Raw genomic sequence first — 16,177 nt, forward strand, 5'->3', positions numbered from 1 at the left:
CACTGACCAACAGAACAGGTAAAAATCACAGTGAGTCCCCCCATTTCTTAACTCACTAACCCCTCGCAGCAAGCCCAGGAGCAGTTCCAAACCCTGAGGGTGTACCCCATGGTAAACAGTGTGAAACGATGGAGACAAGACAAAAGTTACAAAGGCTACATTCTACACTGTGACAGGACACCAAGACACATACAGTGCCAGCTCCTACCTGGAACATGGAAATGTTTAGGGGCCTGAGCGTAAGTTGGAGTGAGAGGGCGGCTGTCGGGCCGATAAGGGACAGGGGAGTTCCGACCGCTGGACGGCTCATTGCCTCCAATGAAAGAATGGAGAAAACAAAATGAGAAAAGGGAGAGCGACAAAAAAGAAAAGCAAGCCCATTCAAATCAACCCCAAATAAAACTGGCAGAACCAAAACCTCCGGGGAGAAAAGAAGTTGAACCAAAAACATAAATACAAACAATAACGAGAACTGGTAGTAGCCCTAGTAATGTTTTTCCCTCCCGCCCCTGATATTCCTGCAGAGACAAAAGTTCATGTTGAGGCTGGATTTGAGGCGTGAGCAGCTCAGACTCATTCTGACGGCATGCAGGCAGGAGCTGGATGCTCATAGCTGGTGGTAGATGGGCAGCGTGGAAAAGAAGAATGGCAGGTTACTTGGCAATGATTTAGTACGGAGATTGATATTAGGAGTTCAAAGGCGCAGACGCAGAGCACAGTAGTTGAGATGCAAACCCAAAAGGAAACCAGCTTCCAAGCAGATAGAAGCAGATGCTGGCAGTTACTACCGTTCCCTAAACCAAAAGCATACAGAAGCTAGAGATGGAAAATAGCTGGTAGGTCACTTGGCCTCTATCAAAAGGTGTAACTGTTCCTTACACACTCTTTCACTGGTTTAGCTCTCTGGTAGGAAATTTCTGATATGGCAAAATAATTTGTGAAGCAATGCAGCCTATCTGGTGGGGTTGGAACTACATCTTGAAGTCCTTTCCAACCCTAACCATTCAATGTTTCTATGCCGGTGCCACCCCAAGTCTCTGTCAATGCCAAATTTGGCTCTGGCGACAATACTTCAGCACTGCTGAATCATCAAATCTGGATCTAATGTCTAACAACCCCAGTTCCACTTTGCACAGGGTTTGTTACATTTGTAGGATTACTCTTACCAGGACTATTTCTTTGCCGCCTACCAACCCATCAACTGCAATCCACTGGCCCTGAAAGCTCCTGTGTCTGTCAGGACAAGAGGGCTGTTAAAGAACCATGCTGGTATCAAGACTTAACAACCCATGATGTGTGTGTAACATAAAAGAATGTTGCTGCCTTTCCTTTGTGCCATTCTTCACACTAGTGCAATTTGCACAAGCAAAAACCATCCGCATGGGTGCTTGTTTTACATGGGGCCGGGTGACTACAATGGTGAAAAGTAGGGAAGCATCAAACTCTTTTTATTTTTCGGGTATGCATTAAAAAAAGGTTTAAAAAAACCCTAGAAAAGGGATGAATAAGTCCAGATAGGAGAAAAAAAAGGGGGGGGGGAAGGTGGTGAGGAGAGAAAAAGTTTTCTTTACACTTTCCACAAAAAGCTAACGTTATTCCAGCCCAAACCAGGACAGCCTTTTACTTGAATGGTCATCTGCCAATCTAAAAGGCACCAAAAGGAAGTAAATGCTCTTTGCAGACCTTGCTGAGAGAGATGTGCTAGAGGCTTCTGCTGGTATACAACTTACTCCATCTGCACATACATGTTTTAAAAACCACACACACAGTTCGGGGGGTTTGACTGCACAAAATTTATCCAGAAGAATGCATGAGCAAAATTCTGTATTTACCACTTGGGTATTTTAGCCCTAAACCACATGAGTTTATGGTGGTTTTCTAGTGTGGGTGCAGCAATTCACCTCCTCATTCAGCAGCAGCTGTGCTGGGTGCAGCAACGCTGAGCTTCTGGCCAGGTTACAGGATTTGGTAGGTTTACTAACTCTGAAAAGCAGTATGAAAGATTAGCTGAAAGAGTTTTGTCATATCTCAACCTATGGTCCTTTACTCATCAGTTTCAGCACTGTGTTCTACTTGGCCAACTGTTGAGATACTGTGATGGTGAAACATCCAACTTGGCTAAGCTGATTTTACTAATGTCTTTTGTTTCTATTGAGAAATTGTGAGTTAATTTTCAGCAAAATCATTCTTTTATGTGGAAAAAAAGGCCTTCATCAATATTGAGAAGGCTTTGAGATACAGTTAATTCTAAAATTTACAATCTTTATAGAGACGTACCATTCTGCCTCTCTGCTTCCATTAGCAATTAGTATATTCAATGAAAGAGAAGAATCAAAAGGGATTGTTGACCTGTGGACTTGGCACAATCAAGGAATCACAAGTGCATTTACCTGCTGGGAACTGGTAGTCAAAATGTGGGCACGTTTCATTTACAATGCATCTACACCACCACTACAAATACAGGGAAGAAATCCTTCTTATACCCCCCCCTCTATCTCAACTAGACATATTCTAAACTAAGCGTGCTCACATTCATAACTGTATGCTGGCTAATCTTGTATCAGGTACACAGATAATTTGTTTAGAGGGAACTGATAATGCTATATAATGCACACAGTACCAGGCAGACAATTAGCATGGTATCATCCTGCATATGATGCTTCACAGATGGCTCTGTTGGCTTTTATTTCCCGGGGTTCCTGTGCAATCTCTCTCTTCGTAATGACTCCTACTAGTACTGACAAATGACTCTCCTTTACACTTTCTAGGATGGCAGTCTCATTACCTCCAACCACTGCAGGAGAGAATGGTACATCTACTTACATTCTCATTAGATCATCCCTGAGGAGCCCACTCTTATAATGAAGCTTAAGTGCTTCAGATGCAACTGTAAAATTACCTACAATTTATGAAAGCAGTGCCAACATCTGTGGAACGTGCATATGCACACAGGAAAGCAGAGCTGCTAACCTGCCTGGACCTGCTTCCCAAGGCCTCATGGACAGCCTGTTTCCAGCTTTACATGAAAGTAGGGACTGTGGATGCTCTGAATTTGGGTTCCTTGCTGTGCCTGCACAGGAGAGTCTCTCACTATCTCAGATATGCCATAACTAGCGTTAAGTGGTAACTCCACTAAGCAACAAGAGCACCCCAGCTCACCAGCACTGTAGGAAAAAACAGTTCTCACGTTGCTGTCATGAAGTTGAACAGTATGTGTGTAGGTGCTTGGGGATGTTAAGAGAGACTGGAGTAAGTTTAAGTATAAAAATCAATCGCTTGAGCACAGCAGCCTCAGAACTGAAATTCAGAAGCTTTTTTTCTTTCACTCTCTTTGCTCCATGAGGTAGTTTCCATTTCCTATAGCTTGATTTGTTAGGCAGGTTCCCCTAGCAGTCAGGAATAGAGTTGCTTGCCTACACACAGCACAGTGTAATGCAGGTTCCTGCTGCCTTCTGAAGCATTCACCTCTCGGCTCACTGTGCAATTCACAAGCTAAGTTCACCGAATCAGGCCAAAAACCCCACAAGCAAACAACACCAAGACTTCCGTGAAGCTGCAGCTTCGTTGCTTTACTTCTGAATAGACACCTGAAACCTTAGTTCTATTCAGGTTTTGTGCAACTACCATTCATCACCTTGTCCAGATGTGCAGCCCTTATTTCCCTGCACAAAACTGAAAGTCATGAAACAGTGAAAGCATGGCTGTCTTCCAGAGCAGAGCTTTCAGCTGCATCCACAACCCCCTGCAAATAGTTATCACACAGAGGGAGCATTTGATTTCAGAGACCTGCCAAAAGGAAGGAAAGGAGGAACCTGTGAAAGTCAAGGCCCAAATTCACTGTGAAGGTGGGTAGATTCCTTATGGGAAGGTCTGTGAGCAGAGGAATACACACTAGTTTGGAACTCAGAACTCTACTTGCATGAAAATCTTAAGGGGGCTTTGCAATATTCTTGAATGCCTCTGAAAAATTCTAGGCATGCGAGATGAAATCCTGGCTCTCAATAAGAGTTTTGTCTCTGATTTCAGTAGGGTCAGGGTTTCGTTCATTCATGGACTTGTTTTGATTCTTTCATAGCAAAGACAGTGCTTTATTGAGACAAGACCAAATTCAGTTGAGACTCCAAATGAGATTAATCTCATGAAGTCTAAGTTAATGTATATTATACTGTCTTCCAGCTCATTCAACATACATGTCACATCAGCAAACTCTCTCTAAGACTTTCTGGGGCAGATTTAGCCCCTTTGCTCCTCAAAGTTCTTTACATTTGGCCTTGTATCTATCACATCTAATTAACCCCAGACAGTGCTATAGTTCTTATTTCAGATAAATTCACGGGGATCTAATTCCCTAGTACACACAGAAACATCAAATCCTCTTCAGAATTAACACTGTTTCAAAGCATGGCTTACATTTGGCTACACTGCTCAGAGAGAAAACTGTTGTTCATGTTCTTTATTGAGTACTACTGTCCCAGTCTGCATGTCACCAGGGAACTCTGCCATACTATTTCACGTTTTCTCTCAGATCGTTACCTAAAATACCCCAAATTACTTTATCTGTGTTAGATTTTATAAATGCGTGAGCTTGGCTCAATACTCTGAGGGAACTCAGCTTGCAGTGTTGAGCTGAAACACAAAAGTGTATTTTCGAGGGCTGTTTTGAGCAGACACCTTCCTCCACAGGGAGGAAAAATGTGGATATACCCACTGTATTAACCTAGGCAAAAACCTAAGTCACCTTAAGAAGGTGTTTCTTTCTCTCAAGCAACTATTAAAAGACTATTCTTTCAGTTCAGCCATGTGAATTACAGGATGTGGGTACCTGCTACTTGCCCCTATTCAAATGTGTGACATCCTCAGAGGGTGTACACAGTCATAGCAATACGAATGTGAGCTTTCAGGAGCTTTGCTGAGTTAGACACATAAATCCTGTCCAGTCGTAAGATCTTTATGTAAAATGTTCAGAAAATCATGGATTCTTACAATGTTTTACTGATAAGAACCATACCCACCCCTTTGCCTACAGTGCTGCTTGTAATCCCACTTGGCCTTTTGCACCGATAACTGAGATACACACCTAACCTACAGGCCAGGTAATGCTTTGAAATCTGAAAACAATAGGCATGGATTTCCAATAGTTCTTCCTATTTATCTGTTGCAGAAGCTATTTTCTCAACAGAAAAAGAATGAAAATGCCACTTGATAGAGTGTGAGCATTAATCTGGATTTTCAGCAAAGAAATGTTGAACTTGCAAGGATTATGAATTAACTGCATGCTGAAATGAGCAGTGCATCTATTTTTAAGGGTCCCAATCTTTTAAGCTAAGTGAGATTTTTCTTTTATAGTGACATAATAGGAAAATTGAAAGTGCATATTAACAAAAATCATATAAGGAAAGGCAAGAGTAAAATCAGTAATAGTGATCTAAATGCTTGAAGAGCTATAACATTGAGTTCTATTAGTATTTATTGAAAGTTCATGGCAACAACTCCCTTGCAACTGTTTTTCATCATCTCCAGTTTTTATGATTACCTACATTATTCAGAGATGCCAGAACAGAATCTATGTTTAACTTAACTGCTTCTTTTAGAGCTCTTGTAGGTGGTAGGAGCTATGACCTTCTCCCCCAGTAGAAGAGAAGGCACAGCCAGAGAGTGCTCCAATAGAAGTATAACCACATTCGCATTCACAGAAAGCAAGAAACAAAACTAAAAGCTTATGGAGCTGAATGAGCTCCTTGAAGGGACACAAATCAAACCATGGAAAATAAGACTGAAAAAGAGAAATGTCCATATCCTCATGTAGTGTAAATCCCTGCAACTCTACTGCCTTCAGCAGAGTCTGCTGATTCTCACTAGTTGAGGAGAGGCACAGAGATACTAATTTTACTCTGCAGGGATCTAATGCATGCCAATATGATTAACAGAGATTAACTTCCTTGTTGCCATTGATCTTTTTTTTCTTCTCCATAATTTTGATCATCTTCCTCTCATCCAGACAATATCTGTAGTCAATTTTTAAATGCTTGTTTAAGAATGTGGAAATAACACTTAAATCTGATGTGCTAACTGCTGGAGTGACTGTTACGGACTGCTGTAGAAAAAAGCTAAATTGGACACATGTAGGTGCTAAACAGGAAATGATAATGCTTTCCTGTATATTTTGAATAGGTAATTGCTTGATGACTCTTCAGCTAGGGCCCTTAGAAATGACATATTTCCTCTGATAAAGGATATTATGTCTATTCTAACATAGTTTTTGGTGTAACAGCACATTTCAAAGCATGCTTTGGCAACCTTACGGAGATAAACCTTATTAGCTTTGAGAGAATGCTAATAAATCTCCAGCCTGGAGGGTACTCCCTGGAGATGCCTGGCTCCTTACCTTTGACATGGGGGATGAAGTGGTGTCGGAAGGGGGAGTTGGGGCGGGAGTCATGGTGCGTGGAGCTGAGACTGCTAGTGCGCAGGTATGACAACCGCTGCACACCAGTAGAGAGCAGCTCTGCGGCAGCAAGGAATCAGGGGGCAGAACAAAATGAAAACAAAGAAAAACAATAAGAGAAAGGCAGGGAAGGAGGCTTCAAAGGAAGAGAAAAAAAAAGCATTGAGCAATTAGGATTCTGAAAAGAAGGAAGGAGAAAAAAAATAAAGGTTAAAGACGTACCGAAGGGTTCATAAATGTTAGACAAAGTTACAGGAGGTACTAGGAAAGAAGCTCAAATTTGAGCTGCATCACTAATTTAGCATCACACTGGCTTCATGAGCTTCTGATCTATGCCTTGTTACCAAAAAGTAGCCTGCTCCCAGCATGCAGACATCACAAACACTGACGCTCTATTAGTTAGGAAAGCAGCTGTTTTGAAAAGTGCCTGACCAAGTGTCAGTCAAGAGGCATGCAAACTGTTCTCTATTGTTTTAAGGCATTCCAAAATCGCTGCCAACATCAGCTAGAGCACTGCAGGAGGAAAAGGCTGCAAACTTTCTCAGAACTCATAGCACTCCAAATTTTGAAGAACCTTATGCTGCCAACGTCAATGCAGCGGTTCACTTCTTTATCAAGGGCTAGCTGGGAGCCCAAGAGAAGTTAGCTGGGGCCACTGGGTTGATTCAGAGAGAAATTATTCTTGCAAATCACATGAGGATAAGAAGTGCCATTAGGAGAAAAATGGTAAATATAGATGTGCTCCTATTCAACATAACTAATTACTGTAGGAAAATTACAAGGTAGCATTAACAATTCCCCCAAAGCAGGGTAGCAAAGATCAAAATGATGCATTTGATAGAATAGCTTCTGTGTCATATGAGGAGCAGAAACAGGTGAGCCAAAGATGAGATCATCTCAACAGAGGTAAGTTTGGACAAATATCTTCTCAGAAAACCCCTCAGGTTGTGAACTGATGAAGACTTTATACTTGGATCCAAGCTCTGGCTTGAGCCCATCCACCCATTACAAAGAGATACATAAACAGAGACTGCTTCTGGGGAAGGTCGTTGACTGAACGCAGACAGTAAAACTCAATCACAGTAAAGTCTGGAATAGGGCCTGGATTTGTTCATAACCCTGAAAACACTGATACAAATGGAAAAATCCCCTCAGAACTGCAAGAATCAAAACACAGAAGTTTGCAGCTTTTTCATGCTTTCAAGTCTCTTTCGGTTTCAGTTGTAATGTCATCTTAACAGAGAGTCATGTTGTCAGCACCAAGTATCAGACACAATTTGCTTCTGTCCCACCTCCCTTGGGTCCTTTAAATAAGGCATTCACTGAAAGACACAATTAGCTGCTTTCAGCCCACCGCCACTAGGAAATGGCTACAGCATTCAAGTTCCACAGTGGTGGCTCTATTATAAATCTTTAATCTTAAAAATGCAGATGTTGTAGATGGGCTTTTGGCATCCCAGCCTCTCAGCTGTAATCACCAAGGAAGATGAAACCGCATGATTGTGTCACTTAACTTAAAAACAGCTCACAAAGGTTTAATTCACTACTGTATACAGTAAAATTAGCCTTGAGAAGTCTTCAATGAATAGCATTTAGAGATACATTTTTATGCATGTTGGGTGTGGATGAGCACTTCACTATCATATCTTGCTTTTATATATACAACCAGCAATTCTGAATGCACTGGGAGCCTGAATGACACGCATGTTTTATACATTTTACATACAACTTGTCCAGGACTGCTAAACCAGTAAATGAAGTTTGTGGTCTTAAATGTTCCCAGGCAATTGCCTATGGAATTAAGAAATCTACTTGTGAGGCTGCTTTTTTTATCAATTTGGAATATCTGGGGGGTTTGCTGCTGAATCTGATACCCCATGGCCGCACCAAGCTTTAAATGAATTGGGTTTTTAGGAGGGAGGAGTCCTACGTTGCTGACTTCTATACAGTCAAGCCATAACTTTTTTTTTTCCTGTATGTGATACACTTTTCCCAGATTCCAGAATGAAGTTCGTGATTCAGCGCTGTGAATTACTGCTTTCAGAAACATACAGAGAGTGTTAAATAATGAATCAGAAACAGAACCAGAAGATCCATATTTGTAAGAAGCACTCATCAGACCTGTGCAAAAGACTGCATCAATAAAGAGCTAAAAAGCAGGCAGAAAAGGAGATATTACAATATTCAACTATATTTCAATCTTAAATATTCCCTGTTAAGAGGAACAATGAAGAAACAATAGTCTTACAAATACTTGTAATGCAGCTGCCCTTACCAGGTCTGTGGAAATGCTGAGGAGAACGTGACATGGTGGGTGTGTAGCTATGACGACTGTACACGGGAGAATTGATGGAGCCCTGACTAGTAGACCTGTGAATCATGCGATCCCGAACATCTTGATAACCCTGCAGAACAGAAGCATTCACTAATAAATGGAAATGCACATGACACAGTTTTAGCTGCACTTAACTTTCACAGATGTGAAGACACCAGCAGAAGCTACAGAAACAATATCCTCTCAGCTTGTAACCTCCTTCATTATGAGTGTTCTCCTATGAGCTGTTCCAAAGACTCCAATCCATCGTTACAGTCTGAGTCAGAATTCAGTCTTGGAAGGTTCCGTATCCACCTGTAATTTCTATGAAATTCCATATAACTCCAGATTTGCCCACATTCCTATGACTCCATGAGGGAAGCTGCGTTCAGAGTTATGTCTGTCCTGCAGCATACTGCACAAGATACATGAGCTGGCCTTCAGCTAGCTGACTTGGAGACCAGCAAGAATTCAATCGCTGCAGCACAGAGCTCTCTGTGGCTTTATTTACCGTGTGTCTCAAATAGCTACATCAAAAGGTATTTAATACCCAAATTAGATCCCCCTTGTATCCGAAAACATGACACCTTCTTGTACAGGAAAATTCAATTTACTTAGTTTCCTGGGGAAAAAGCCAATAAAATGAAACAAAACCCCCAAACAAAACAAACCCACCCTCTCCAGCCCACCAAACCCCCATGAAGCAAACCAAACCGAGACAAAGGAGCAGAACTGATGTCAATGCATGAAGAGTTACAAGAGATTTCACAGTCACTTTTTTTAACACATAGCAATCACTACAACCTCTATGTTGCAAATAAGCAACAATCCCCACCTTCAAAATGATAATGATTCATCAGTGGCATCTATTGTATCCTGACAACTTTCCAAATGTTTCATGTTTTTGTGATGTTCAAATTAAGTCCTATGGCAAAGGAGAACCTAACTAAACCACAGTTATGCCATCTGCAAGACAAAGCTGCAAATGTTCTAGTAGCAAACATGGCTTATTATATAGATGCTTAAAGCAGCATTTTAGCCCCTGAGATCCAAGTCCGCCTGTGCCAGAGGGATGAATGCACAAGAAGTGACCTCTGCTGGACAGATGACTCTGCAACAAATAGGTAGGAGCAAAAGCTACATTTTATGCACAATCTGTCAATAAGAATGTAATGCTTTCTTTTTAGAACTCGTTTTTGTTAAGTTTCAGTCTTCAGAAACAGATGGAACAGACCAATACCAAATCATTTGCTGAAGTGAGTAATTCTAATCACAGCAAGATATTGCCCCCAAAGGTTCCACCAAACTTACTTCTGCAGAAGGGGTAGGCGATAATGTCCTTGGAGACTGCAAAGACATAAAAATAAGGTTACTGAATCATCACTGCATGTGCTGGGCCAAAAAATGGCAATCTAAATATTGCTGCAAATATTATATATGGCAATGTAAAGTGGTAATACAGAAATTACTGAGGCCATTGCAGTGCTGGAACTTGCTTTTTCCACATGGCTCAGGAAGTGGTCCATAAATCATTGAAGCAATTAAAGTTTCTAGGAGAATCTTTATAACCGTGATTAATTCAGTCAAATATCATGATGCATCATCTCAGTCATCTAATCATTGTGGTAATTAAAACACAGACATAAAGATCAAAATCAGAAAGGGTTATTAATGTAATAACCATGCCTGTTATGAAGAAATCTTTAAAGTGGAAATCAAAAGTAAATAATCTTAACTCAGAGCTTTGCATGGAAAATCAGGAATACAGAGTAACTTCCAGGATGAAGCATGTTCTTCCTCCAACACACACGCGCTGGCTAAAAGGTGCTTTTCCCCAAGGCTTTACATTTCATACCCATGCAGAGGAGCACGTAGCTGTCATCAACATTTCTTTGATATGATCTCCTTTAACTCTGTGTTCTACCATGGTTACATGGGGAGAACAGACAGGGATTAGAATAAAAGAACTGTGCAAAGGCCAGTGGGCAGAAACATGCACAACATTATGAAAAGTTTCTATTACAGAGATAGGGAAACTGAGGCAAGAAATACCTTTAGAAGTGAAACGTAGGATTATGTTGATGGTACAAACAAGAACAAAGGCAATGTTATTTGCCCTTTAATCACAAGACAATTTGAAGCTGGAAGATCAGGATTTAATTATTTTCTTCATGCACTAAACTTCAATATTATTTAATTGCCATAAAAAACTGGGCAAGAGATTATGCTTTTAATGAGACCGCAGTTATTACACAACGATTAAGATAATGTCTTCGAAGGAAAACTGCTGATTCTGGTCTAACTGCTACAATAATATACAACAGCAGCTACACTTTTTGCACTGAGACACCATCAGTTCTCATGGAGCTGGTGACACTGTGAATGGAGATTCCAAAAGAGTGACTTTTTTTATGTGGGTACAGAACATTTCCTTTTCAGGAAGTTTCATAAAGCTTTTTACAGACTGCCCTTGTTACTATCCATCAAAGCCTTGAATCATAGCATCATCACAGAATGGTTTGGGATGGAAAGGACCTTAAGATCATCCAGTTCCAACCCCCTGCCATGAGCAGGGACACCTCACACTAAACCATGCCACCCTAGGCTCTGCACTGCCAGGGATGGAGCATTCACAACCTCCCTGGGCAACCCATTCCGGTGCCTCACCACCCTCACAGTAAAGAACTTCTTCCTTATATCTATAACTGCACGAGTTAGATCTATAATGAAATAGTACAGAACAGCAGCAGCTATAAAACCTCGGCTTCACTGAAACACATTGTAGCATCATTCTCCACAAAACCTAACAGCTAACCTAAACCTTTCAATATGAATGAAGAAAGCACATGTTGTGATGTGCATTCCCACATTTATCTGGTAGTAATTTATGTGTGACTGTAAATAATCAAGTTTCCATAATCTGCTGTGGTTACCCAGCTGCTAAGGCAATGAGTACTGTAAAAGGCGGTCACAGGAATCTAACAGTGGGAAGGCAGCCCAGAAAGTAATGTGCTGAATCCACAACCGACCTTTCACGTATTTTTACTCCATCATTAATCTGACATCATCTCATTGCTTTCTGGGACATGGAACCATGCTCTGGAGCCAGTTTGCTGTTTTATCATGCACAGGTGAACTGCCATATCTGAGACTCTGAGTCTGCCATGGAATACTTGGCTCTTCGGGGTTTATGAAGTCTTTCAAAAACTGCTCCATCATAGAAGTCTACATTAGTCAGTTTGAAATACACTGTGCAGTCAACTGAGAAGAAACAGCTCAGCTCCAGAACTGCAAGCCAGAGGAAATACAGAGGGAGGACTCCAAATGACAAGAAAGAGAGAGAGAAGGAGAACGGAGAGAACGGGAAAGGAGAAGGAGAGAGGAAAAGAGAAAGGGAGAGGAAAACAGAAGGGGAGAGGAAAAGATAAAGGGAGAGGAAAAGAGAAAGGGAGAGGAAAACAGAAGGGGGGAGGAAAACAGAAGGGAGAGGAAAACAGAAGGGCAGAGGAAAAGCAGTCTGGGTAGAGAACCTTTCCTTACCAAAACTACAGTAAAACTTTTACACACTGCAAGAGGCTCAATGCTCTACCACTTTGAGCTCTAAGGGGCTGCTCTATACCTGAAGTCACACAGGTTGTTCTGTATTCTGGGGAGTTTCTGCAAGCTTTGACAGGTGTCACTTTATAACACAAATGCCAACGTTTTGCACCAACCTCATTTTAACTGGCTTTTTATTGCACTACCAGGTAGGATGCCTGCTCCATTTGGAAGCATCTGTCACATTAGAAAGAATCCTTTTCTCATTTACAGACATTCAGTGTTTTCAACAGACGGAATACTAGAAACAAAGGACATGCAGGTAAAATGCTGCTTCTCTCGGGATTTCTGCAACAGAAGGTGGAGCTGAAAAGAGACTATTTCAGTGCTAGTGAGGCTGCTGGTAGCAGGGCAGAAGAACCTGAGCAACTGACAGTGCCTGGAAATGTTATTGCTCCATTAACGGTCAGCCTCAGGAGCAGAAAATTTACTTACAGATCTCATTTATATCTCTGCATATCTTTTCTCCCCGAAGCTAACCCCCCTCTCCATGAGCTCCCGTTCTCTTCCTTGCTAACTGCTGGCAGGTCTGTAACAAAATGCCTGGTCTCACTAGATGGTGCTATGAGAAAACGTTTTTCATCACAGACTTCCAGAAAAACAAGACAGGGACTTAACTGAGCAAGAGAGATTAGGAGTGAGAAACCCTTCAGAGCATTTACCTTCTATTGCAATGAAGAAGAAAGTCTCATGCTGTGTTTTCTCACTTTCTATGTCTAAGACATGTAATTTCCTTGTAGCCCATTCCCTGTAATTAAGGTTCGTCTCCATTAATTTTGGTGACGCATCTCCCTTGTACACCCAGATATCTTCCTTGGCCAAGTTTGGCATTTTTTTCTGGTTTTAAATCATGATGAAGGGCATTTCTAGTGTACAAGCTTAATGTCAAGGTCCCCTTTTATTTAACACCACCAACTACACACACTTTCCAAAGAGACCGCAGGTTAAATTGCTCAAAGTCTCGAAATCCCTGCCATGACTAAACACGTCACTTTGCTTTTTAAAGATAATGGGGGCTGATGTATGATGTTCCAAGAGTGTTGTTACTCTATTATCACAAGACAAACACAAAGTAAGAGATAAGTCCACCCCAGTGGGCTTGTGTTCTCGCTAGGGCAAGGGAAGGGAGGAGAAACAGGCACAAAGAGGTGAGGTAACTTGCCCAAGGTGACAGAAGTCAGCAGTAGCGTTGGGTGGAAACCCCAGATCTTCTGAAAAGGAGAGCACCCTTCTGTTTCCACAGCAAACTTCTGTACTCACTAGGAACCAACCAAATTTAATGCTGGTGGCAATAGTGGATAAGAAAACTCCAAAGGCTTTTGCTTATCCCCAGAGCAGGCATAACAGCAGAGAGCTTCCACCATACAGCTTCATCAGCTTCCACATGTTGCTTTGTCAGGGAGGAGCTTCCTCTTAAGGATTAACAAATAGCTCACCTTCTCTGGGAGAGATCAGTTCTTCCTCTATGACTAACAAGAGACTTGTGTGTGTAGAGGGTTTTGTGGAATGGGCCAAGCCTACTGGAACTGGTTACAGGTCACCAAAACGTCTCCGAGGAGTTTTGATGCAGATGCCAGCTAGATTCACCAGCAACACAAAGCTCAGGGGGGCAATGCTGTAATATCCTGACTTGTTAATCTCTTATTTTATTCCTGAGCTGAACTGTCTCCTGAATTTCCAGCTCATGTTAAAGCCTATAAAAGCTTTAAAGGACAAAGAAAACCTGAGGCAGCTGTGATCTGAAGGTGGGCAGAACACTCTGCTAAGAAAGCAAATTATCAGTCACTGATGTGGGCAACTTCAGACCACTGGTGCCTCGATGATTTACTGTACTTCCTTTTCCTCAGCTCATCTTCAGCTGCTGTCGCAGTCAGTAAAGTCACTGAGATTGCAAGGAAGTAAATCTATTTCTATGTCCATTTAGATTTAAATTCAAGAAGTGTGATTTACAGTCAGGTGGTATTACACGACAAAACCTGCTTCACAATCTGCAATGGAACCATGTAAATAAGTCACTGCAGCTATGGAAGTTCACCTGAGAAAACTGAAGGACCCTACAACCTGAAAGATACATTTAAATACAGATTTAGGTATGTTTTTTCTATCACTGCAGGATACAAGAATCCTTCCTAAATGTCAGCACTTCAAAATGTGAGGCAACTATTTCCTTAACTAACCTGGCTTTCCCAGGTGGAGAAGCACTTTATCCTGACCTAGTTCAGATTTTATCCAGTCTGGCAAAGTGCTCTGGAAACACATTTCCCTTCAATATGTGAGAAAGCATCCTGCTGCTCTTAATCCTTTTACTGCCACAGAACATCATGGTATTCCTCATAATCTGCTGCGAATACTGGTGCTTGACACCAGGTTGGCTTTTGCTTCATGTTCTGGATTTTGCTGTACCCAAAGACTCAGCTATTCATGCAAGCTACACACATACAGGCAGTTTGCAAACCTCCTCCCTGTGGTTGGTGTTAAGGTAGGTGTTTCATTGTATGTTTAATAGTGCGGTTTTGCACATGAGGCATCATCACGATGGTTCCCATTAAACCCAGATCAAACAGACAAAAAGCACTTGAACAGCAGCAGCAATATCTAGGAGTGTCAATTAGAAACTGCATCAAAAGAGGATAGAAGCAAAGCAGGCTTTGAATAAAGCATACAGCAGAATGAGTTGCGTGTTGGTTCATTACCTCTCCAAGACTCTGTCTCTCCTGTCTGTCCTCGTAGGCGGAAGAGTAGAATGGCTCATATGTAATTAGGTCTGGACGTTCAATGTCATAAATGGCCTTGACTTTGGGAATGGCTGCTAAATCCTTGTAATCAAGGATTTCATTGTCTACTTTTGCCTGAAGGTCAAAGACAGAAGATAAATTAACTTACACAAATGCACTGGTCATTTCTGTTCTACACAATTTATGATTTCTGTGTATTTGTTGTCACACTGTTGCTATGGAAAATCCTTTTTGGCACTCTAGATGTGAAGGGATTGCTTCTTGTTCTTCTCCAGCAGGCCTCCTCTGCAAAAGCACACAGTGATTTCTCAGTTTAGGAAAGAAAGAGCCTGGCTTATAAAGATGTAAGACAAAAGTTTCTTATCCCCCAGTAGCAAGCTGAAAACTTCAGCTCTGAAAATGATTCATTTTGTGGCCTCAGGCAAGTATTTTCACCTTTCTGCTCTTGTTTTTCCATATGTAAAATGTGTGATAACATCAACTTAGCTTGCAGATTACAGACATTATGAGAGGATTCCATGCACAAGACCACAGACAGAAATTCAACTTATAACTGTGAATACAAAAGGAAGTACAACGTATTACAAGGAAATCAAAAGGCAAGCAGGACTGTTTGTCAGGACTGGGTATCCAAACTCCCAAGTCAAATTATTATATTGTACTCATCACTCAACCGATACCCAAGCTTCTGACTAAGGCATATGTTGCTTACTAACTGCATACCATATAGTACAAACATTGACTGGTTTTGCCACTACAACTGCAAGGAGCTCTTGACTAGCTGAAATCAGTTCCAAAGGCATCTGCACCCATGAGAAGGAGCTAGAAAGAGGCTTTATATATAGTATAGATAACTAATATCTTCCTAACTTCAAAGCAGACTTAAAAAAAACCCCACCATCAGACATTTTTACCTACCTACAGAAATATATTTGATCATTAAAACTGAAAGAGAATATTTAAGTTGGGTTTCAAGTCTTCTGCTAAATACATTATTTATTCATAGGAGGCTACAGAAGGAAACACATTCAGTTCCTTTCTTCCTGAGTGCTACTAGCACCTAGTGTTTTCAGGTTAAAGATCACC

At 41.3% G+C, this 16,177-nt stretch overlaps 1 protein-coding gene across 6 annotated transcripts in view; it reads right to left on the minus strand.

Moving 5' to 3' along the window:
- ABLIM1 (actin binding LIM protein 1) overlaps window positions 1-16,177 on the minus strand; it is a 195,187-nt gene that overhangs the window by 23,290 nt on the left and 155,720 nt on the right. For 2 of the 6 annotated variants that reach the window (XM_061372763.1, XM_061372762.1), the window contains exons 11-15: window positions 15,050-15,205; window positions 10,071-10,106; window positions 8,721-8,850; window positions 6,386-6,505; window positions 209-313 (exon numbers count right to left, since the gene is read on the minus strand). In XM_061372763.1, coding sequence (XP_061228747.1) covers window positions 209-313; window positions 6,386-6,505; window positions 8,721-8,850; window positions 10,071-10,106; window positions 15,050-15,205 — 547 coding nt within the window. The remainder of the gene's footprint in view (window positions 1-208; window positions 314-6,385; window positions 6,506-8,720; window positions 8,851-10,070; window positions 10,107-15,049; window positions 15,206-16,177) is intronic. The other 4 variants (XM_061372767.1, XM_061372766.1, XM_061372764.1 and 1 more) reach the window with 2 other exon arrangements.

The sequence above is a fragment of the Neopsephotus bourkii genome, unplaced genomic scaffold, assembly GCF_033783945.1.
Source record: "Neopsephotus bourkii isolate Nb327-2 ecotype Australia unplaced genomic scaffold, CSIRO-AGI_Nbou_v1 NB_1615, whole genome shotgun sequence".
Taxonomy (NCBI): Eukaryota; Metazoa; Chordata; class Aves; order Psittaciformes; family Psittacidae; genus Neopsephotus; species Neopsephotus bourkii.